Genomic DNA, 25,123 nt, shown 5'->3' on the forward strand with positions numbered 1-25,123 from the left:
TGCTCACATTAGACTGAAGTTGATTCCATAAATAGTTTCCTTTAGGACGTATTCAAAGAGAATGAATGAGTAGCCTCAAATATAAGTGAAGAAATCCTCCAACCTTAATTTTTTATACATCTACACATCTCCTTTTACCACTGAAACAACTGTTGTGGCCCAGGAAAATTGTGTGATTGGATGAAAAAGTGGATCAAAATAGCCTCTATAAGTACTTTTAGTAGCCTCACCTAGACACTGAAAGATTGAGAGAGTCTTATTGGTAAATGAAAAGAGAAAGAACAAAAGGATAATTATTCGAGAAGAATATATTTCATCATGTGATAAAAATAAAAATCAGGGAGGAAAGATGGTAAAATAGTTGAAATTATACTAAAACATTTACAACATGTCTTGATTAACAATAAAATCAAATAAAATTATCTAAATCAATCCTGATAAGGACACAGCAGATATACATCAGAGTTTTATGGTCGTCTAATTATGATAAAATTGAATCTGAAAAGTTTTTTCCTGCATAAAATAATGTCAGTTTTCATCGCTCATTGCTACAGACTTCATTAAAACGGAAGAAACATAAAAAATCACGAATTTAAAAACCATTGCTAAGTAAGAGAGACTTGTAGACTCCCTTGAATATTCTTTTGAGCACTATGCGATAAGAACAGAAATCAGATTGCCTTTTAAGGGACAATCGTATGGAATATAGCATTTTCCCATATTATAATGCAGTAATGGTGAAAATGTGAATAAAACTAATCGTTAGGGTAAAGAAAGTAACGGACTTAAAAATAAAAAGAAGGGGAGAAGAAGTTTGTGGCTATCTATGAATGTATAGAGATAAAACTTTACATCACTTTAACACTCAAAGTTCTGAAAAATTGGCGTGAAGGAAAATAAATGGAGCTTGTTCAAAAGTTGATTTCCATGATTATTACTTGATAACTCAAAAACAAGGTAATACAACAATTCTGTAGACTGAGAACCATTTAAAATAACCACAGCTTTCCAAGTTGTTGGAAAAATGAAGATTCGAGCAGATATTTAATGCAAGAAACATGAAAACCAAGATCTCTTAGAGTTTCCACCATGCCTACCTTTTAATGCAATGGCAAAAACAACTGAAATAAGTTAGATAACCTTGTTAATTCGTTACGTCACACACTATTGTTACTGACGTGGTAAAGCTCAATCATATGCATGTCCACAAATATTGTGCTCAAATTATAGAATTTCGATTGCCTATCATAAAAGTGCACAGTATCATCTCATGATGATTTCTAAAGTTTGTATTGAAAGAGTTCCTGCTTGTCATCATAATCATTTCATGGAGTACTCTCTGAGTGTCTAGTAGAGCTATTTTCACTTTTAGCCATGCTTTTTCTTGCTCAATTAAAAAATTGTATGACCTTGTTGGCTGATGCATATTCTCTTCGAAAATTAAGATGCTAATAAAAGAAAAATTAAAAAAAAAAAAAAGAGTACTGAAATGTTGCGAAAAAGTTGGGTGGGTTTCTAGGCAAACCATTCAATTTCTCTCACTGATTGATCAACATTTTCAACTTTTCATGAATACCTCCATTAAATGCTGACTGAACACAAGTTTTTTCTGGCTCTGCCTCATTTACTTTCTCAGTCTTTTTTTGAAACTAGAGAAGTTTCAGAATTTTTCTTACAACATACATCCACAATAGAAATTCTACTAGGTTTTATTACTTCCTAATATGCCTTAGAGATCCGGTGAGATTTTCTCTAAATTTTTTTGAGGAATACGCAAGAAAATGTGACTTCCAGTGAGTCATTCTCTCTTGCTTTCTTCAAGAATATTGTCGAGCTGAAAGGAAATAGCTCATGAATAAGATGTCTAATCCTAGAAAATTGGAGGGTGCGGATTTGCTTCACATGCATTGATCAGAAAACAAAAATGTGAAACAATAAAAAAAATTGATTTATTTATGAGTTTGACGATAGATTCATGGTTGTTGATCATGTCACTTGAGATCAGTTCACGTTTTTATTTTTGGATCAATTCATGTCGGTCGAATTCATATTGGATTTTTTTAAGAATTGTCGATTAGTTAAGGTTTTGATTTTCCGCCTGGACATGTCATTCGAATCAATACCCTCTAGAGAATTCAACACAGATTAAACTATCATCAAAGGCCGGCACTCTTATGTATCATTCACTCATCAAAAATCTCAAAACTTGTTTACATATTTTTAGAGAGCCCTTCGGACATTCATACCCCAAGTTCTATCCAGTTTTGAGGAAGATATGACTGACTTCATTAAATGTCAAGATTTAGCACAAATTAAGTTTCTAACGGTTCTTAAACATTCTTCAACATCTTTCACAAACTTTCTATCAAGATACTTCTTCAAAACTGTACAGAATGTTCAGCCAAAATCTTAGTAATTTGGTTCAGTGTCACCCTATGTTCTTGCTCTTTGGTATGCCAGGGCCTCAAGCTATGAAAAAGTAAGGAAGCCCAAGTCTTTCCAATATGTTCTGAAATGTGACGTTTGTGGCTGATTCAAGGCATTACTATTAGGAATTTTCCACAAAAAGTAGGGAGCAAATATAAGATATTATTTTCCTACAGAGAACAAAAGTAAGGTAAAAAAAAAATTATTTCCATCTTTCTGGCAGTTATTTGGAAGGTTTTTCAGAGACAAAATGTAATGTCTTTTTATTCTTCTGAGTCATTTGAAAAAGAAAAAAAGTTTAAGAACAAAAAGGTATCTAACTGGTATTTTGGAGAAGTCATGCTACTAATGTTTCAGTAATCTCCAGTGTTGTTGCTGTGTGTAAAAAAATTCATGTCAGTTGAAAAATATAGAGCTCTGTCCATTGATTTACTTTGGAATTAAAGGGCTATAAGGACATTTAAAGTGCTATAAGGACATTTAAAGTGCTAAACATTTGAGAAACGAAACGCATAAAGTGAGTGACACTGACTCAAATTTTATGATTAAAATCAACAGAAAAAGGCTGAACGCATTAACAAAGACATAAAAAAAAAATAAAAATTTATCGAATAAATATCTTATCATATTGTACAATTAGAGAATGACAAAAATTTTCCCTTAAAACTGTGTGATGCAGTTTTGGTACAAGTCTGGATGACTTTCGTACGAGGAACCATTCTTTGGAAATAAGCACCTCTTATTTTCTCAACCCATTTATGACAGAGAAAATATAAGACAAACAAGGTTAATATAAAAACAGACAAAATTTTCTTGTGCATGTCAACTTCATGCAGCTTTCATTGTTTAAAAGTATGGTAGGTTAGAGAGTAGATCTGAAAATTAAGTAATTATGATCAACCATTCTTTTCTGAGAAATTTGCTTGTGGATATGCCCTTAATAGTTTAAGAGAAGATCCTTCATTCTATTAGAGGACAAAGTAGTGCTCATCCAGCACTATCTCGTAGAGCGGTGTCAAACGAATACTTCTTTCAGGGGGCAGGATTCATGAAAATATGAAAATGGGTAATTGTTAATTACATCAAAATGATTCTAACCTTCCTTTTTATACCTGTCAGATCATGATTTACACAATGATTCAAAATAATAACCATGGGGGAGGGGGGAGGTGAAAACAATTGTTGTACATGGGAGAGGGAGGATATTGGAGAGAAATGTAGAAGGTTGAGCAGACAGTCATATTGTAAGGTTGAGCAGTAAATCATGAAGAAACATTTGTTGGGACAAACTGTATATTGCATGTAGGGTCACAAACTGTAAAATTCTAGATTTGGCCAATAAGCGGCAGGTTATGGCAAAAATGCCATAATTTACTTTCTTTTTTTATGTGAAACACTTTCCACACGGTGTACCTATGTGCAGAAAAGATCAGCTACTGTTCAAAGCAGAGAAGGTTTCTGAAAAGGGGGCAGTTATTCTCTTCTCTCCTAAGACACTTGGCGAGGCATTGTTATAGACCGCAAAAGCAGGGTTTGCTGAATACATTTATGGTATTTAATGGTGATGAAAACCAGGGTGAATAACCCTTGTCATAAATTCAAGTTCCATACATATGAAACTGATACTTTTGACACTGGGATATATTGATTCAAGTAATGGTTTGCATCAGCAAGACAGCAAAATACACTAAAAAAACAACAAAAAAACCCGCCAATTTTCGCCAGAGTGCCGTTTTGACATGTTCTGTCTTGTTTTAATCCATTTTGTTCTATTCTCTTCAAAATTATCTGAAGAACTTTGGTAAAAATTAACATAAAGCCCTTAAAAATCTATAATTACCAACAAAAGACCACAAAAAATCCAGAGGAGCTCACACGTACCTGAAAGATCAAAAAATCTTACCGCAATAACTGCGATGGCATGCAAACAGCTGCCAAACCGCAAAAGCTCGTAAAAAATCACAAGCACTCGCTCAAAACTGCAAGTGTCTATCGTACTGTAAAGAATAGCATTAAAAATTTTGGAATTTCTGACACCGAAATCTCAATTTTGCAAAAAATCAAGATCAGCAGTCCAGTTCAAACCTTTTGAAGGTTTACACAGCCTTGAATAAAAATCACTTGATTATAATAACCTATTTTCACACTATCAAGAGCAAACTACTCGAATACTTCCAATTCTGTCGGCCTAGAAGCAATCAGGGAGACTCTTATCTTCTTATCTAAGACGATTATCAAAAAAGAAGCTAAAAACAAGTCAAGGCCAAAACGACAGATATCCAGTTATTTGCAATCTGCTGGGGTCTGGGAAAAAATTTTTCAACTTAGGATGAGTCTGTAATTGTAAAAAAAGAGATAAGGGAAAAAAACTGAAGGGAAGTGAAGGGATAAAAAACTTGTAGCATTAGAATCATCATTAATGAACCGATTACGATTTAGTTTGTACATACTCCACATTCTTTGACTTCTTCACTTGACATCAAACCAGACACCCCAAGAACTTTTAAAGTATGTATGGTTGGTTGGTAGATACGTTTATTTATGCAGTTTGCGAAGAGAATGTGATGATTGGACTACAGTTTGCCATTAGCAACTAATTTCCATAAAATCACCTATCTGCATAGGAAGTTTGATAGCACACATGTAATTATGTTGTTTCTAAAATGAGCCTCGAATATTAGTTCCTTGTAGCAAAATGTGGTTCAAGTGAAAAATTGAGTTTGGGTTTCTCTCCAATTTTCACATTTCAATCACACTACTTGTTAGACATATTGTTCCAGATTCTGAAATATATTGGGACTTGGTATACACAAATTTTCTGCAAATTTTGAAATGACCTGATACTTTACATTTTTTGGTTGAAAGCATTCTCCTGAACTAGAAAATTTAGAATTCTTGTAAAGGGGCGGCCAATTGACTTTTTAATGGGTAGATTAACTACTGGTGCCCCTTCCAAATCAGATAATTTAATGAAGATGCAACCATGTGAACCATGGTTCCGAAACACTAAGATTTGCACATTTATGTTCTCATGTGGAAATTTACTACATTCCACAAAGTCCTGATCTTAATTAAAAAGACTTCGGGTAACATCTTGCAGTGAAAAAGACAAAATTTAAAGGACTCAAACGACCTGTACATGTGGATCATTCAAAAACATTGAATCACGTAGACCGTGCATCCTGTGTTACGGAAGGCGAGACAACTTTTAAAAATTCGCATGCCGATGAGTGGTGGCACCGATCCACATCGATGAGTTCGTGTGTCCCAGTTGCGCACATCTGCGCATGCGCAATGGCGGCTCCGGTGAATTTTTGTTGGATTGTGAGGCTTTTTTTCTTGGTTAATAAATAGTTCGGAAAAATGAAATATTGCTATTCAATTGTAAAATTACATGTATAAAACTTTTTTTCCTAAGAATTTTGTCTGAAAATGGACTCTAAACGAGATATTCGTGAAAAACCGAGCGCAGGAATGGATTCTCTATTGCCTCACTGCAGTCTCTTTGAGTGCTTGGGACACAAGCTCTCTCCCCTTCCCCGCCCGCCCATCATGGGGCTCCGAGAAACTTGCTTCGCTCCGCCCGTACTAAACCGAGCCGGACGCACGGTCTACGTGATTCAATGTCTTTGGGATCACTAATATAATCAACATACATGAGACATTGATTCATTTTAGATCCAATTAGTTGGCAATCTCTTGCGACTTAAAAAATTATACTTACAAAGTACATTTACCGCTGCCTCAATGACCGATGAGAAGCCACTGGAGGCACTGTAAGTCCACAACATGACAAAAGTGATGATCCATGACTTAAAATAATCTAATGGTTTTCTTTCAGAGATTACCGCTTAAAACGATTTCCTTTGATGAACTGTAGTGTTTTCTGCATCAGTGGTGCTTTCTTCTTTTTAACTGTGAGTAAAAACCAAGTAACAATTAAAATTTGCCGAGGTACAACAGAACCATTCATTTTGTAAAAGCTTTGCTTTCAAAATTTACTATTTACACACCTCTGGGTGCAGGGAAAAATATTTTAAAATGCTATAGATTTTAATTACACATTGTAGCAAACTTTTTTTTAGCAACATCATGTTCTACTGATGCAGAGAAAGTAAAAAAGAAAAAAAGGAACTAAAACAGAAAACAAATTTTTGTGCAAAAGAAGGAAAAAAATTAGTAGGTATGTATCACAAGTAACTCTGCAAAAAGCTCAAAATTGATCAAACTGGACTTGAAACTCATTTTCAAAGCTCAAATTTAGCTCAAAAAGTGAAAAAAAAAAAAAAAAAAAAAACTCAGACTCCGCTCGAACAAAAAACCATGCTTGTACAGTCCTAGTTTTATAACGTTACCCACACCTGACCTCTGACTATAATATTATTTTACGTAAAAAAAGCTGATATGAATTATTTTCGGGCAAGTAGTGGCTACTCCATTCATAAAAATATTCAATTTTGGGATTACACAACTTTTATATCTGGAAACGATAAGGAAAACTAGACAGCAAATTAACTTACTTAGGTTATTTACATAATTTGCAGCTCTTTGCATGGATGGAGATGAGACTTTGACAGGCGCCTCACTTGATTTGCTACTGGAACCTTCGCCTTTCACAGCCTTAGCAATGATGTCATGTTTGGAGGATGATGGTGCACTGCCGGAGCCAGTTCCATGCTTAGCCTGAGAGATAAATATTCAATATTTCATAAATGTGAATGAAAAATTTCCAGTTAGAAAGCGTTAACAGATTAAGTTTTCTTCAACCGCATTCTCTGCTTCAAATGGTAAAAACTACAGTGAAAAGGCGCTATGGGACATAAAAATTATCCGAATATATGCACTGTTTTACTATGCAGGAATTTCATTTAACAATTCTTCATTTGCCTCAAATAGTCAAGTTTAAAAACTTCAATCTTTAATATTTTAATGAAATCATATGGTCTTGATTTGAGAGAATGAGAGCCTTGGCTTAGAGACTCATTTTAAACTTCACATGGTCACAAATGTACAATGCCTTTGTAAAAATTTTCAAACCACAATTACTTTGTTTTTGGCATACAATTTTACTAAGTGCTTGAAACTTAGCCTTAAGTTTTAATATTTTTGTTTATTCTTCTTATTATACACTTATTACGGAAATTCAGGCGTTACACAGTATTCTACACTAACAGCTCTACAAAATAATGCAGTACTTCAATAGGCACTAATAAGTTTGAATTATTTATTCTTAACAGTCCATTCAGGAGTCGCTACCTTCCACATGAAGGAGCGGGTCTCGATTGCACTGTTCCAGTATTTCTTGCTTACCTACACTTCATTAATTTGTAAGAGAAAAGTCACATGAATTTTCCTGACATTTCTAATGATTTTTCTTTATCCTTGTGAGAAAGAACTCCAGAATTTTCAGAGGAGGGTGTGCAAAATTTCTTCCTCAAAAAAGTAATATCTTTATAGAAACACTGGAACGGCGAGGACAAGGTACATTTTTTAGTGTGAGAGACGACAAAATGTAAAATGAGGTTACCTCAAATGGCAAATACAGTGAAATATACAATGTATAAGTGCTCATTATGTATTGTTCATTATGTACTAATGATTGATCACTGTTCAATAATTTTTTTAAGTCAATTCTTGGGCTCCGCTTTAATACTTCCCGATGGCAAACCTCCAGTCATCATTATATTGCATTAATTACCTGTTTCCGCATTACATTTCTAGGTGGTTTGACAGCTGTATCGAGATATGCTAATTTAGTTTTCCTGACAGGCGCTGATTCAGCAATGGATCGGGTAATATTATTCGTTAGCCTTTCTAACTTCTGTTGCCGTTCTTCCATGCAGCGCTGTAAAGAAGATAAGATCTCTGTGAGGGGTTGAATCTGATAATTAGTATACACTGCAATATATAGACCACTAAAGACGGTAAAAATATAAGCACTACTGCTCATGCTTTCTTGTCAAAATATCGCATACATACTTCTAAAGCTCTTTCTTCAAGTTAACCACAATTTTTCATACCTTTGAATAAAAAATCAGTGTGTTTCCGGACTTCCACACTGACCTCTTATAATCTCTACTTTTTCAGTGTATTTGTACTTTTTCCATGCTATGCCTAATGATTATACCTTGTTCTCATTAAAAAATCACTGGAAACACACTCAACATAATGAAAATCAACTCACAGAAAAGAAATTAGCATTTTCAGTTAACATTAGAATTACATACTCAGTTCAACCTTCTCCCTACCGTAAAAGCCAAAACCACTGTAGTTTAAACTAGCCATTAACAAAAATTTTACTGTTTAGCAAATCGTTTGAGTTCGGTTTCACTTAAAAGTTAAACAAAATTACATGAATTTGCTTTAATCATAATGGATGAAACGTTATCAGAGATTTCGGGCACAACAACCAAGAAATGTCCTTTCTGCACCCAGCGCTTCAATTTTGTTCCACTTCTGATCCTTGATAGTCTTCCTCTTAGAAATAATTCATTATGTTATTACAGCACTTAAAAATTACTTTTGTGCCCGCATTTGATTTGAGAGGATAACACTAATTACTTTATTATGAATTAAAATAGAAAACTTCTGTTGTGTCTACCATATTCCATGCTAAATTTAGATGAGTAAACATGTAAAGTAGTGATTTCAAATGTCTCACTCTGTCTAGCGCTTTATTAAATTTGATCTCATAAAAAAAATTTAATGTTATTAAGATTTCTCTAGGACTGAACAACTTTATTCTGAAGAACAGATGGCTTTTACTGAAACCAGTCTAATTACTTTACATGTTACCTAATTTTCTCTCATGTTTTATTATTTATTTATTTATTTATCTATTTTTTTTTTTTTTTTTTTTTTTTTTTTTTTTTTTTTTTTTTAAAGAAAACTGAAAAATACTTTCAGATTTCAAATTTTGCGAGTACAGCATTTGTAATGAAGGAATAATTTACTGCAATTTTTCAGGCATTACTCCACTTAGCACAATTTCTTGATGTGATGTTGTAACTTGTGCAAAAAATATTATTTTCATTAGCATCGTAATATTAACTTAAAATCTGAGAAGATACTCAAATAGGTAATTGAGAGTTAAGTCAAACTCACAACATAAAAATCACGCCATGTTTCATCCTCCTTCCTAGTTTTGTCGCGGAAATCCCTCTGACAGTGGAACTTCCAATGAACATCAGTATCGACCTTCAAATAATCATTGTGGAACTCAAGAGTAAATAGTTGCTCAGGCGATGCCCTCTCTATTATTGGTTTTAAGATGTCATAAGGAACTCCACCGGTATATTCCAACACTGAAAATAAATATATTATTAATTTTGTAGTGTGTAACCCTATTGAGGAAGGCAACAAATCAAGAAAACATGGGAACGAAGAGTCTCTTTGCTCTGACTAAAAGTCCATTAGAAAGTGATTTCTTGGTCAAAGCTATTCAGGTAGCTGTTAGCAGACACCAAATAAGAAAAATTGAATAAAAAAGTGTTAGCACCCAAAAAATAACGAATTTCCACTATTCCATAAGTTTAAAAATTGAATGAAAAAGTTGGTTAATATTTTCAAAATCAAAAGAGGACATTTTTAAAAATTTTGGACAATCTCTTTTTTTTTTTCCTTTTTTTTTTTTGGCATGCAAGAACTTCCTCATAGAAAAGATGAACTAATGTCTCCCAGTTTATTGCTCAAAATCCAAGATTCCACGAATTCTTTTCAAGACTTTTACCTAGTGTTTTTATATTTTTCTTAAACAGCATAGGTATCAAGTTTAGAAGAGGGGAATCTTTACAGTCATAGTGTTGTAAAATTTGTGCGATTTCCAGTCTGCTCTGTGGCTGGACAGAAACTTTGAAAGTAGCAAAATCATTGAAGCCTGTAGACCGTGCATCCTGTGTTACGGAAGGCATGACAAATTTTAAAAATTCGTCGATGAAGGTAGATCGCCGACCTTGCATCGGTGAGTTGTGTGTCCCCCTGCACATGCATAGTAGCGGCCCCACGTGAATTTTTGTTGGATTTTGAGGCTTTTTTCTCAGTTGGCAATTAGTTTGGAAAGGTGAAACTTTGCAATTCGGTTGTAAAATTATATGCTCTACAACTTCTGTTCTAGAAATTTTGTCTGAAAATGGATTCAGAACGAGTTATTCACGAAAAATCGAGCCTGCGAATGAATTTTCCATCGCTCCTCTGCAGTCTCTTAGAGTGCTTGGGACACATACTCTCTCCCATTCCCTGCCCTCCCATCATGGAGTTACGAGAAACTTGTCATGCCTCGCCTGTACTGAACTGAGCCAGATGCACAGTCTACGTAATTCAATGTCTTTAGAATGCAACCAGAGAGCAAGGTTCAAAAATTGATACTTACGGTCAATATTATCGATTAAAACTCGGGTGCACAGCTCGAATAATGAAGGGACCTTCGTGTACGATGCCTTATTACCAGAGTAAACTTTGGTCCTGAAACATTAAACGAATTTGCTGAGTGAATGAAAGTTCATTATACTCACAGAAGAAAAGTCATGCGATCTGACTGGTCTAAACCCAAAATTTTTAGTATTACATGCAAAGCTGTCACAGGTCCCAGGAACGCTTGGTGGGATAAAATTTTCGGCAAGATTACATCCCGTCCCTCCCATGACCGTCATCAGTGTGATATAGCAATGGCTGCTCCTGTCAGAGATGCTTGCATTTGAAATTTCTACAGCTAATGTGCAGTGCTGCCTCAAAACTTGTCTACATGGGTGACTGAAAATATTACGAAACCTGAGAGCTTTTTGATGTTTTACACAGGAGCTAATGCGGACATTTCCAGGCATACCTGATTACGTTAAAAAATATTAAAATATGTTGTAGGCCATAGGGGGGGGGGGGGAGATTATGTTAAGAATGATTCATCTGAAGCTCGGCAAACATCTAGAATTTTGAATGATTTATAGCTTGAGGGCCTGTATGATTGAAGATTACATTGCTTTACCTCTACAGAAATTGTACTGCAGGTAATTTTACAGAGTCATAAGCAGGGTTGAACTCAGAAAAGCGTGGATACTTGCTTGAAGCTACACACTAAAATAGAGTTATACCTCCATTATCTGGTGATGAAGCACCGCTGACACGCCAATATTTATCTCTTGAAAAGAAACTTGGCAACCGCTACCAGGCTAGCGCGCTGATGCTGACAGATAAAGACTTTGAACAGAGTGATAAGAGAGGAAAGCAACTCAATAGCTTGAATTAGAACATTAAAATACAATAAATAAATAAAATTTAGGTATACAAGGCTAAAAAACAGAAGATAAACAAAACCAGAACGTTTCCGGCCAATTACATACCCATTCTCAACTAAAACAAAAGCTAAAAGTTTGAAAAATTAAAACAAGATTTTAAACAATATTCTTCTTTCAATTTTTCAAATTTTTAGCTTTTGTTCCAGTTTAGAGTGGGCACGGAAATGGCCCGAAGCGTCCTGGTTGTGTTTATATTCTGTTTTTTAGCCTTGTATACTTATTTGTTTTTCATTCATTGCATTTTATCTTAAGAACAGATAACTATGTTCTTTATGTAGCATCATGCATTTGTTGATGTTTCTAGTTGTTGTGCCCTGCGTATATTCAATTATCTAGCGTGAGGCTTGTCACAGTTCACTAGATAATTGAGGTATTTCTGTGGAAAGAACAGTGTTTATTACTTTGAATTTCTCCAATTTATTATCAGCATTTCGAAGGGTAGCATTAGTAGAAATAAGTTTCCTGAACTCAGCTAAGTTACCTTTGATTCTTTGTTGTCATAATAGAGGCTAAAGCTTCATCCTCTGACATGAGTTTTGGTCTTTCTCGCTTGTTCTCCAAATGTGGCAAAGGCCTATAGACATCTGCTAATTCCGGTAAGGATGATGTAATGTCTATATCTAAGTCAGATTTAACCTCAGGAAACAGATCTACCTGAAAGAGTACACATACAATTGTGGTTAGAACAAATTAAAAACAAACTTGACAACCACAGCAGCCTGATACCTAGTTGAAATTTTTTGTTCGTTGGGACGACATAGATGAAATAGGTTAAAAGGCGGAGCGTGATTGGTCGGCTATGTCTTATAAATTATCTTTATTATTAATCACGCTCCGCCTTTTAACCTATGTCATCTTTGTCGTCCCGACGAACAAAAAACTTCAACAATCAGGCTGCAGACAAAGTAAATTTCTGAAAAAAGCAATTAATTACGATAAAAAAATAAAAATGTTAGATTGACACTTATCAAGTAGATTAGAATTAGAAGAAGGCTGCACATTCCTTCACTGGGAACACGAAACATGTTGGCTCAGCACAGCATCATACTAATAACGTCAGATTCTACTAACAGTGTTAATAGAGGTTCAATTTTGGGATGCACTGTGGGGCTGCTAATGTAAATATATAAAAACAAGAGTTCAAACGACTAATAGATTTGTAATCTACGACCCATGATTTTTCCTTGTTTTATGGTTCCTTGTCCGGATCTAACATGAATAGAGAATGCAAATTTGTACACTTATTTTTCAGCTTATCAGTAAGTAAAATCAGTTTATTTTCATTATCAATATGCTTACAAGGAGCTCTAAGTATGTGTGGGAAATAATTTGGTAATAGCATCTGTCGCGAAAGGTAAAAATTCAAATATTATGAGCTACCTACATGGAAAGCAATGAAGCCGTCGGGCAGTTATTTCAGAACAAATGTAGTTACAACTATTCTACTTAGAGCTACTGGTATTTTAGAGAATAGTTACCTCGGCAAGTGATGCAGAAGGTGAGCTTAAAACTTTTGAAGGTTTGGACTCTGAGGAATGAGAACCTTTCTTCTCTGAAGATGAGGACCCACTTTTGCTAGACGACGACGATTTCGATTTCACTTTTATTTTAGGTTGCTCTGTTGGGGATGAGAATCCCATCAAAGCTGCCTCAAAACTGTTCACTGCAATAAAAGGTACAAAAACTGATAGTTTAAACACCAGGAAAATCATACCTTGGGCAGGCTAGAAAAAGAGAGACAAGCACATTGAACTTGCTTGAAACATAAATTTCAGTTTTGCAACATTTTTCTATGTGATTTTTGATATTATGGAACAAGGAAGGTGAATAAATTTCCGTTTTTCTTTAAAGGGTTTAAGGTTTTGCAATTAGTTTTTGATTGCTCCAACCTGAGGTCACCCTTGAAATTTCAACAGGCTTTTTTTCTTTGACTTCATGTGGCAGTTTAAAATTTCAAGGGTCTCTTCAAGACCCTTTGACATAGAAAACTTTTTGAAAAACAAGATACTTGAAAAACTCATTTTTGAACAACCCTGCGAGTAATTAGGCACATGGTGGTGAAGAGAGAGTGTGTATTGACATTAGTGTTACTTGCACTCAAAATTTTAATGACAAAGGGCTCTGGCACACAGGTATTATGAAAGGCAGCTATTTAGAGAGATAATAAACCTAGCTAAAGTTCTGCTTTAAGTATATTCATTTTGGATGTCCACACGCAAAATTTACAATCTCCAGAATAAAAAAGTTGAATCAACAAAAAACTAATGGACTTGAGAGTGACTAAACAAAATGAGACGGACACTCACAGATACTGGGTGTCATTCCTCAATAAAACTCTCTCCTATATCTACAAGGAGGAACTGCTTAGCTACTAATGAAGAACTTACCTGCCATGGAATCCTTTTCTTGTTTCACTTTCACAGGGGTTTGAGATTTGGACGATTCCTTTTCACTTCTGGAAGTCTTGGAGTCATCCTTTTCTAATTTAACCTTTACTTCTGTCTTTACTGACTTACTTTTGTGATGCACATGAATTTCTTTAGATGGTTTGTCCTTCTTGGAAGATCTGTCACTTTCTTTCTCTTTCCGTCGTTCACTGCTATGACTAGTTTTAGTTGTGCTCTTTGACACTTTTTTTTCATCAGTCTTCTTATGCGAGGAGTCTCTATGTTTAGAAGAGTGATGATGGTGGGCAGAATTATTTTTTTCTCGCTTATCTCTAGACTTTTTATTGTCCGAATCACTAGTGCTAGAATCCGATTCGGAACCGTCACCAGAGGATTCTATCTTACGCTTTTTGCTACTCCTTGTTGACTGAGATGAGTCAGAGTCGTTTTGGTCCAAATCAGACTGTGATTCACTTGAATATTTCCTCTTCTTGTTCTCATGCTTTGACTTTTTGTGATCAGAGTCACGGCTGGAGTTGCTTTCTTGTCGAGATTTTCTCGAATCGTGACTTGACTTTTTGGAGGAGCTGTCTCGGCTTGATCTCACAGAATCATGATTTTTATGTTTGTCACTGTGTTTACTCTTATGACTTGATGAGTGTCTGTTTTCTTCTTTCAGCCTTTTGCAATTTTTTGCATCATTTTTGTCATTGGCTGGTTTTGTGTCCAAAAATTGATCAGCTGACTTTTCGTCTGAGTCTCTATCTCCATCCTCAACATCATTGTCAACGCCACTATCATCTGAGTGATTATTACGATTACCTGTGTCTTCTTTTTCCTCCTCACCTTCTTCATCAGAGTAGTCCCCTTCACTTTCCTTCCGTACGACATCTTTCCATTTTGTGACTAGAACTTTAGCAGCATTTCCAACATCACCATCATATTTTCGTAGAGCGTTTATCTGCAGTCCAACCATGGTTTTCTGTAGGATGGAAACAGTCATCGGAAATTTTGCAAGTTTGCCCAAGTAATACAACAACTGAAAAAAGAAATTATGATTTAGAAACCTCATATGTTACTAAAATATATAGAGAAAAGGTAGTTGGCTTCCTGTGTTTCTCTCACACATTTGAAGGAGTAAAAACCCAGAATTTGAGTTCAGTTGATTACATTAAAGCCATTGAGCATTGATATATCAAATTTTGTAAAACTGTAAAAGGCATTGTATTGCAAGAAGCAGTGTTTGAAACTCACCTTTGAGTTTCAGGAGCCATGTGGCCCATCAAGCTCGATTTTAAGGGGCCAAATTGACTTTTAGCCCACATGTCACGGTGCATTTTGTGAAAAGTTCAATGCAAGATGTTTTAGTTACAGAACTAGTAGCTGTAACTTGGGGAAGAGAAAAGCTCCAAAAATAACGAAACAGAAAAATTAGGATTTTTTTTTTGAGGGGGGGGGGGGCAATTTTTAGGGGCCACGTTGGCGCAGAACCTTCATTTTTTTAGGCGCCATGACCGATTTCTTTGGCGCAATTGCCGCGTTGGCGCCATGAACAATTTCTAAGGGGCATTTGGCGCGTTGGCACCTGTGAGTTTCGAACACTGATTGTAAGGTCTCACCTTTTTCGTCTTACCTAAGGGCTCAAAGGGCATCCAATTAACATGTAGAATGAAAAACAAGATTCCAGTGCATGCCACTAAATGTATGCAACTTAGTATTCAGTATATTTTTAAGACTGATATGTTTCTGAACCTTAATGCCAAATTTTCCTGCAGGCGCAATGCATTGAAATTAACTGATTTCAAGTTTTTTTAAAAGATGGCCAAAGTTTAAGTAAGTTGTCAGACAAACAAACTTTACAGGATGGCAATGGACACTGAAACGGATATTCCTAGAGAATAAAGAGAGAAATAAACTGATGTATCAATTACATTCAGAACTTAAACTCCAAGTTGATAACACTAATGAGTATTCAAATAAAAACAAAGTGATTTCTATGATGAAAATTATATTAGTTGGCATGGAATACGTATACAACAATAAAAAAAAAGCAGCCAGCAGAAAGGCATACCTAAAAGAGACTACGTTATACCTAGGTTGACAACTCCAATAATGGATGAGACTAAATGGGGCATTCAAGAGGTCTCTTGTCTCGCAAAATGAGGGCACAAATTTTACTTCATATAGGAATAGTATGATTAAAGGAGGAATCCCTAAGAACAGAAGTTTCTTAGGAAACTGCAATTGAGCATACTTATGTTTGGAGTTATTTGCAAAAGAACAAGCTAGTACCTAGATGCACTAGGTAAGAAATATGTATCAGGTTACGAAGTACAGCAAAGAAGACTTGAGCATAGGAATATTAGTAATTTGGTGCTCCAGACATGATAAAAAAGCCTAGGATAGGAGAAATGAGTATTTTCATTTTCAGACCTTTCTTAACTGTACTTGTGAAAGTTAGACTCCCAGATAACCATATGGTGAAGTAACAAATACCTGATCCAAAAACTAATATAAACGAGGTTAGAAGATTTGGTTGATAGGGGTACTGTTGACACAGGATGTCAGTATTGCGTTTCAAGTCTGAGCATGAAAATTTTGGAAATGAAAGTAAGGATTCGATGGGGACATGTCAACAGAAGTGCAAGGCTGTGTAAAGGACACTGTGGTGAAAGCGTCAAAGCAGAGTCCCTCACGTTTAATTAATTAGGACGGGATATAAAGGACAGTGCTTACTTCTTCCTCCTACACTTGATTAATACTTGATAAGAAAGAAGAAGGCTAAAACGAGACAAGAGCAAATACTGCTCCAAGCCCAACCGAGGGACATCCTGCATCATCATCCCCGAAGATGAGGGCGCTGAGACAATTGAATACCTATATAAATAGTTAAAGAGGAAATGTGTAGCACTTACTTTCTCTTTGTTATGCTCATGTTTGCGGATGCTTTTCTGGTAATGCTCGATGGCTGATATTATTTTGGATTCAGGAACTGACATTTTGACTACTTGAGGTTAGATGATCCGATCATCAGGAGCCGACGATCTGAGTTGCCAGTCAGCTCACAACTGATTTGAAACACGACGAAAAACCGAACGATCGAGATTGCCAACGCTTCAACTCGACTTTCAAGGGCGTGAAAACGTGATTTTGTAGCGTTACACCTACGAATATTTCATTAAATTTAGGAACTATATTGCAATTACTGAGTTTGATCAGCTGATCGACCGGAAACCTAACTTCAGCGAATTTGCCAACGATGAAAAACACGGCCTCTTCTTATCACACTCGAACACTAGAAGAAGAATGACCTCCTAACCCCTAACCTCACATCAGAGGTCCACGGTGTAGTCGTGTGGTGGTGTGATGTGGTTGGTGATGTGTGATGGTGAGATGGTGAGATATCCCTGGTGATATCACTGATATCTATTATCTAGTGATATAGCTTTGTTTACAACCATTGGTCGCTCATGTTGTGTCTCCAGGTGCAATCAGTACCTCTGCAATTACTTCTGTAATGCCACTCAGTTGCTGTTCTTCTCTTTAAAACAGATCCCAACAGATTGTAAGTAAGTATATTCGATTATTGTATTCGTACCGAAATATGATCAGACGTAATCGCAGTTGCTTAAGATTCACTAATCAAGCTCTTATCACCTCCTTTGAGGTTATGTCTACGGTTGGGTCTTCATTTTTACCTCTTATCACAATATTTTTGTTTCTTGGCGAAATTCAAAGTGGAATCTCCGCATCATGCTCATGCCTCTACTATCCATTTGTGGAGTAAAAATTCCCTCAGGTGATTTGTCAAGCTCTCCGACGCGGTCGAATCTCTGATATATTGCATCGATTAGGTTCAAAACCTCAGCAGATTCCAAATTATTAGCAAAAAAAAATAGGTCTGCCCCTGCGCACGAGTCTAAATAATCATTTCAAACCAAAAAATTTGCAAAATTCCAGAATAGTGTTAGGAAAAAAACCTTGCATTCGACACAATTATCGATTTCTGTATCGCATGTAAGATTTTATTCCTAATATTATTCTGCTTTCATTTCTCTGTTTTTTGCCAATTTTTTGGGTTAAAATGATTATTTAGACTCAAGCATAGGGACATAAAATTCAAAACCTGCTGAGTTTTTGACCTAAGTACCTAATTTACGCAATATACTTTTTGTGACAAACTTTGCTCTTGATTTTCTTCTTACGTATTAATGGTCAAAGTTAAAAAATCCTTGTTTTTGAACTCGATCAGGGACATCAAAAAACTGCCACCCATTCGAATTTCTGGATGCCTTAAAAAATTTATATTTTATTTGACCCACCCTATTTTATGATGTGGCCATGTCGAGAGAGAAACATTGAGTTGCCTTTTTGTCAAAATGTGTAGAAGAGCAGCACCTACCTGCACATAATTCAGATAAGAATTTAAGAAAATTCCGGTTTTTAAATGTACAACCTTTCAAATATTTTAGAAACTAATCAAGCAATTCCATGTTTTTGTTGCAGAGAAGCCCAAAATTTATTTGAAAACAGCCTGTGAAAATGGCCAAAGACTGGAAATGGCAACTGGAAATCTTCCGTATGTTCACATACATAATGTTTCCTGTAGGAACGTTCTACGCATTCAATCAGCCAGAATTTTTCGAAGGTTGGGTGAAAGAGATGTACTCCAAACATCTTCCATCCAAAGAACAGGAGGAAATTGATAGAGAATTGCTAAAACGTGCAGCTCGAAATCGGAACCTTTTACTGCTGGAAAAGAAGTTGTCAGAAACAAAGTGAAAAAAAATGGGTGCTCCCTCTGTTTTGTAAATATTGTAGATATTTTTTGCAGACTCAATTTTCCTAATTTATTGTAAGTTTGTAGGGGTGTCGTTGTTAACGAATAAAATTGATGTGAATAGAAGATTTTTCGGCTTTTATCAAAAGTGATTGGTTTAAATTGGCCCCAGGTCGTTATCTTAAAATCAGTTCAAAAAATATCATAGGCCTAAAGCTGGACTGATGAAATGTCCCTCTTATTAATGACTCTATGACACATGATTTGGGGCAGATAGAGATTGAAGTGAGAGCCTGATAGGCTAATATCAGCAAATCGAGGGCGAAACTACCACAGACCAGGTACCTCGTTTCCGGTGTTTAAAAATCTCCTCTTCCAATTTATTTTTTGAAGGAATAGCAAATCAATACAATTTTTTGAAATTTTCGCAGAGTTTTCTTCGCACAGAGGAGGAAAAACAGGGAAGTTTTTAAGAATTAACGTTGAGTAGTTTTCAATTTAAAATATAAAGTATGACAGTATTGATAGTAGTCATAACTGGCAACACTGTAAGCCCAGTCGCTGTGGCCCTGTCTTAGCGGCACCAGCAATACAGTTCCATCATGGCGTCTTTTAGCAGAACTCAGCCTTTGCCCTTTCCTGGCTTCTTCAACAGCCCTCAACAGACAGAAAGTCTGCAACTTCGCAAACCGAGATACATGGTCTTATAGTTTCACCGTCAAAATATCCGTTGAATAGCCATTAAGTGTGAGTGTGGAATTTTGGTAAGAAGCTAAGAAGAAGCTCTTAATTTCTACCAAGCATATCCATTTTTTTCATTTTTCGCCAGCTGCTTTAATTGCAGCCAATAGCATTGCCCCAAAGAATTGTTTTCAACTGATTCACAACCTTGAAAGTACCACTGGCACAAAGTTGTGTCGTGAAACTATCTTAAAATGGTAAGGAGCATCACAAGAAGGGAAAATGACCTATGAGAAAACCAAGGGATTGGTCACTGGCTGAATCGTGCGAAGTATTAGGTACTTTGAATGTTCTTTGGCCTTGGCCTCCTATACATGATGAGTTTCATAGGTAAAAATCAATCCTTTCGTGTGCCAGTTTGGAGGAAAGTGAGTTTTTCAGCATCCTTTTACACATTAAGTATCATCTAGTAGAAATTTTGATGATGTAGGAGAGCTTCTCCTTCTGTCTGCCCGCCGGCCAGCAAAAGAGGACATACTTACGCATAGTTTATTATGTTCATAATTTCAACTGCTTCTGAACAAAAAGATCTACTTATTTAATACAGCTACATTGCCACTGTTTCTTGAGAAATCAGAGGTACAAAATGCAAAAAATTCACTTTTCAGTTCTGCTTCCCTTCTTTCATTGAATTCTGATAGCAAAAGTTGTCATCAATTTCTAGCCAGGTAAAAAAATTGCACCATACATACGCAGTAGTATTTTAAACGATTTTTAGTTCCTGAACGTCATATATCTTGAAATTTTCAGCATGTCCCAAAATGCAAAACGACGGTGTAAGTCTGCAATCACATAACTCGGTTTGCGACGTCGCAGACTTTCTGTCACACTTTACTTTTTAAACGGAAAGCTATTCAACGGTAATTCTTTAAAACTGCCGTGATTTTTCTTCTCTTTGCGAAGAAAATTCTGCAAAAACTTCAAGGAATTGATGTCAATTTTTTCTTTTTTAAAAAAATAACATAGAGGTGGAGATTTTCAGACACCGCAAACAAGATAAGCGATTGCGGACCTACGCCGTCGAAATATTTTTTAATTTTAGCATTATTGAGTACAGGGCCGGATTAAGGGGGTGGCCACATGGAACGCGGGGCCCATGGCGGCAAAATGTAGGGGGCGGCAAATTTTGCAATCTTTTTGAATGTAGGTATCAAAAAAAGTGAGATAAAAATCGGATTCAGAAAATAAACTGCGAATGAGAAAAGGGGACAAAATCTCTCATTTCCTGAGAGTAAAAGTATAGTAATTTCTAATTTTGTCGTCTTTCGGTGATACAAGAGACAACACCTTTAATTAGTCGTGTTAAGAGAGACACCAAACACGCAATAGGACCTGAAGCAGAGCGGCGCGGAGAGCTATAATGATGAGGACTGACATGAAAAGGAGAGGCCGCATCGGCGTGGCGGTCGGCATGAAACGCATAGCGCCTACAAGACTGCACGAATACTTCACGCATTGCGTCAACGGTGCAGTCCGCAAAGCAGCGCTCGGCGTGAAACGCATAGCGCCTACAAGACTGCATGAATATACTTCACGCATTGCGTCAACGGTGCGGTCCGCAAGGCAGCGCTCGGCCTGAAACGCTTAGCGCCGGCAAGACTGCATAAATACTTCACGCATTGCGCCGAACGCAGTGCGGTGGGCGCGGCGGCGGAAGTTAAAATTATTAAACCACATTTATGTTTGTTTTTTCGTTCGTTTTGTTATAAACGGAAGGCCTTGTCCAAACAGGGATGGGTTTACGAAACTTAACTTTCGCTTAAAGTTCCGTGAACTTTTGTTAGTGTTGACAGGGCTTTCACAAAAAATGTGCCCAACACGAATAAACGCGTCTCATACACCCCTCCCCCACCGGCACGTTCACTCGATGATTTTTATAGATCGTATTCGATAGATCAACTATAAGTGAGATTATAATTATTGATATCGATTGGTTCAATATGTAAACACAGCCTCAAAAGTCAATTTAGAAATCCTCGAGGTAACGGGTCTCATGTTATCGAATTTTTATTCTCTCGAGTACCAAATGGTAATGAAAGTGAAATTGTCGGGAATTTTCTCATTTTCAGCTTTTCTAAATTAAATCCTAAAATTTTGTTTGAGGCTATGTTCTATTGCTTTGAACCAAACGATACATCGAACCAGTATCGAATACGATCTATTGATGTTTCAAAACGAATGAGAAGGGGATGGAAAAATACAGGCGGCCCATGGGCGGCAAGTAGGTAAATCCGGCCCTGAATGGGAATCAAGGATAATTCAAGGAGCAAGGATCAAGGATAATTCATAAATTCGACAAGTTATTTTCCTAAAATGATCGAGTATTGAAAACCTTCGTGCTCTGATTTGCCATAAATTATCAAAATTTCGTTAATTTTTAATATTCGACCATCCAGAAGCATTTGATAAAATGCCTGATTCGACTAATTGCCTGCAACATATTTATTTTCTAGATAGGTATGCTGCTGGAACTTTCAAATGTCAAAATTGACCGGATTCAGTATAAAAAGATTTTTTCAGAATTTTAAACTTTAGGAAAATAGAGAAAATTCTAATGAACCCACGGCTTGTGGAAAGATTCTTTCATCGCTAGGATGAATATATAGATATGTAATTCCAATTTCTTTTTTCATGCCGAAGTCCAGAAAAATTTCGTGCAAATCGAATTTCAGAACATAGTGGGCTTCCTATGATTCCTATACGATAGATTCTTAACTAATTCTTTTCGTAATTGAAGAGGAGGCATTTTAGCTCCACAATAATTTTCAATCGGTTCCCCATGCTAAAAAATATTTTGACATCGACAAGTAAAAGTTGCGCAAGATAGAATGTACCTACTCTCGTTCTCGCGCTTACCTCTGAACAACTAAATACGGGAACGAGCAATCAAGTTCGCCTTCAACTCGATAGATACGATTTGAGCGGCTCAGGAGTTGTAAGAGTTGTATCGCGCATTTTGGTCCGGCGCGATCCTCGAAGAGTGACTTAAAACGTAATCTTCGTGTCTGTGATAATGTCTGTCATGCCATTGGCAGCACACCCCTTTGGCGCGCTGAATACGCGCGCCCCTCTGACATCAGATGTCAAAAAAAAGGGAGAAAAAAAAAATTATCACCGAGAATATATGCAGAAAATTCTCAAATGAACGAGAGAAGAGAAAGTAAAGAGTTGAGAAAGGTGCTTGTACGCATCACAGTGGCGAACGGGGGTCCAGGAGGCAGGTGCTATAAACCGGAAATAAGTCCCGAGAGGCGCCTAAGCCTCAGTATAGCCACATTTTCACGCGCTCGCCCAGGCGCCATGATCGAGCATTTTCTGCACCCCTGGCGTAAACTCGCAATGTTCTGCTCTATGCTGATAGTGCGGGTCGTAAGAAAAGTTAAAAAACGAGGCCGGAATACGTCTTTCCTGTCTTATTAGACTGTGTTGCTTACGTGGCTCTTGAAGCAACATGCACTACAAATGAGACAAACGAAACCAACACAATACGGAAAAAATAGAGCAAGGGAAAGTATGCGCGTTGACGACGGCGCCGAGATACGACTATTCGTGCTCGATTGATGTGTGTGCTGCATCTGCAAAATTGAAGGCGCGATGGCGCAAGGCACGAACTCGCGATGCTCCGTTCTATGCTGCTGATGAGGTGTCGCTCAGATTCGGGAGAAAATTCCTAAAACGAGGCCCGATTACGTCCCTCTTATTTTCGACTATGTTACTCACTTAGCCCTTGAAGCTCCATTACGAATAAGACAAACGGAAACGAACAATATAGAAATGGAGCAGAAGAATGGACGCTCGTTAATGACGGCGCAGAGATACAACCTATTCGTGCTTGATGGATTTCCTTGTTGCATCTGCAAAATTGAAGGCGCGATGGTGCGAGGGACGATGTAGCTTCACTGTCGATGTAATATGCTGTCAAATAAGGTATTCATATGTTAATATGATCATGATACGTTAATAATCATATGTAAGGTACAATGTTGAAACAAGTAGGTGTGTTACTGTGTATGTTTCATCGTGGTAACATCCCCGCACCTACCTACTAATCTCAACATGGTATTGCAGTGGGTAAACTGTTGGCACCCACGCTGGCGTCAATAGGGTATACTATGTTTCACGCTCCAACTTGGTGGTCATACTAATCATGCACCGGTCAGCATAGTCGTTTTTAGCGGGGAAAGGGTCGCCGGTCACATCAAGGCATAGGCGGATCCTGCAATTTGGCGACACCGATATTATTTCTCAAATAATCGATTCTTGTCCGAGCACCTGGCTCCTCCAAGAATCGAAACATTTCCATAGGTTTAAATGAAAAAAAAATAACTCTCCTTTGAAGCTGAGCGAGTCCCGATGGACGCTGGCAAGTAGTCCCCCTTTTGTTAAGTTTTGTTTTTGTACCCCTCTTGATAAAACACCATCCCCTGCTCCACGAAAATTTACTAATTCCGCCCATGGTCAAGGGCGACCCCGACCTGGTTACTTTAGAGAAACCCTCCAGAGAAAAGTAGAGTCCTCGCCAAATAATTTTAGGGGTCGTAGTTGTTCCGTAAATGTTAAGGTCTCCTTGAAGAATGTGATTCTTATCGCTTAAGGAAGCATTTCGACGGTGTAAGTCGGCAATCACATAACTCGGTTTGCGACGTCGTAAACTTCCTGTCATACTTTATCTTTTAAACGGAAAACTACTCAACGGCAATTCTATAAAACTGCCGTGATTTTTCTTCTCTGTGCGAAGAAAGTTCTGCATAAACTTCAAGGAATGATGTCAATTTGTTCTCCCTTTGAAAAAATAACATAAAGGCGAAGATTTTCAGACACCGCAAACGAGATGTGTGATTGCGGACTTGATCCGTCGATTTGCGCTCAAGGAACGAATATGAATGATTGAATCTGTACGAGCCTGAATGCGCTTTTAGACAGACGGATAAGAAGATTTGGCACCTTCATTTTTACATCTAATTTTAAAACAAACGAATGAAGAATGTTATAGTCTTTTGTCTCACTCTAAAGATATTCAACCGTACTTTCGGCGTGAACTCTCTCCACTTATGAGCAACTTTCAGAAATATCTCTTCTAAAAATAACGATATTTCTTCCAGCTCACCGATGAATCCTACCTGAGTGCCGTAAAGTGAGTTGGCAAAATATACCTCCGTTTTAAAAATAATGCTCCCTTGAAATTGAATCAAAATTGATTATATTGGCAACTTCATCTTTAAGAAAATATTTTGCCTTATGTCTGGTTTAAGAGCTTCGGGTGAGATGATTTTGTATTTATGATTCTTAGCGGCATTAGTCGCACAGTACTTAAGTACTTTGCTTAAGTATTATTTCCAAGAAGAAACTCTTGGAATATTCTCAATTGCCTAATCCCATCGTTTGAATGTTCTTCTCGACATAAGATATTTACACTGACGCACACAATTAATATATTGAATATACAAATCAATACCTTTTGAGAGGTTCTTTTCTCGTAAACATTGCACATCAACTATTTA

At 36.7% G+C, this 25,123-nt stretch overlaps 1 protein-coding gene across 1 annotated transcript; it reads right to left on the reverse strand.

Moving 5' to 3' along the window:
• Nucleotides 1-290: 290 nt before the first annotated feature.
• Nucleotides 291-17,665, reverse strand: EloA (transcription elongation factor elongin A). Its single transcript, XM_019057379.2, has 9 exons — nt 17,017-17,665; nt 14,102-15,140; nt 13,193-13,377; nt 12,196-12,368; nt 10,796-10,887; nt 9,532-9,731; nt 8,126-8,272; nt 6,948-7,110; nt 291-6,342 (listed from the first exon to the last, which is right to left on the reverse strand). Exons 1-9 carry the CDS (start codon nt 17,098-17,100, stop codon nt 6,272-6,274), a joined length of 2,154 nt encoding a protein of 717 aa, XP_018912924.2. The 5' UTR covers nt 17,101-17,665; the 3' UTR covers nt 291-6,271.
• Between the last annotated feature and the right edge of the window lie 7,458 nt (nt 17,666-25,123).

Source organism: Bemisia tabaci, chromosome 1 (assembly GCF_918797505.1).
Source record: "Bemisia tabaci chromosome 1, PGI_BMITA_v3".
NCBI classification, from domain to species: Eukaryota; Metazoa; Arthropoda; class Insecta; order Hemiptera; family Aleyrodidae; genus Bemisia; species Bemisia tabaci.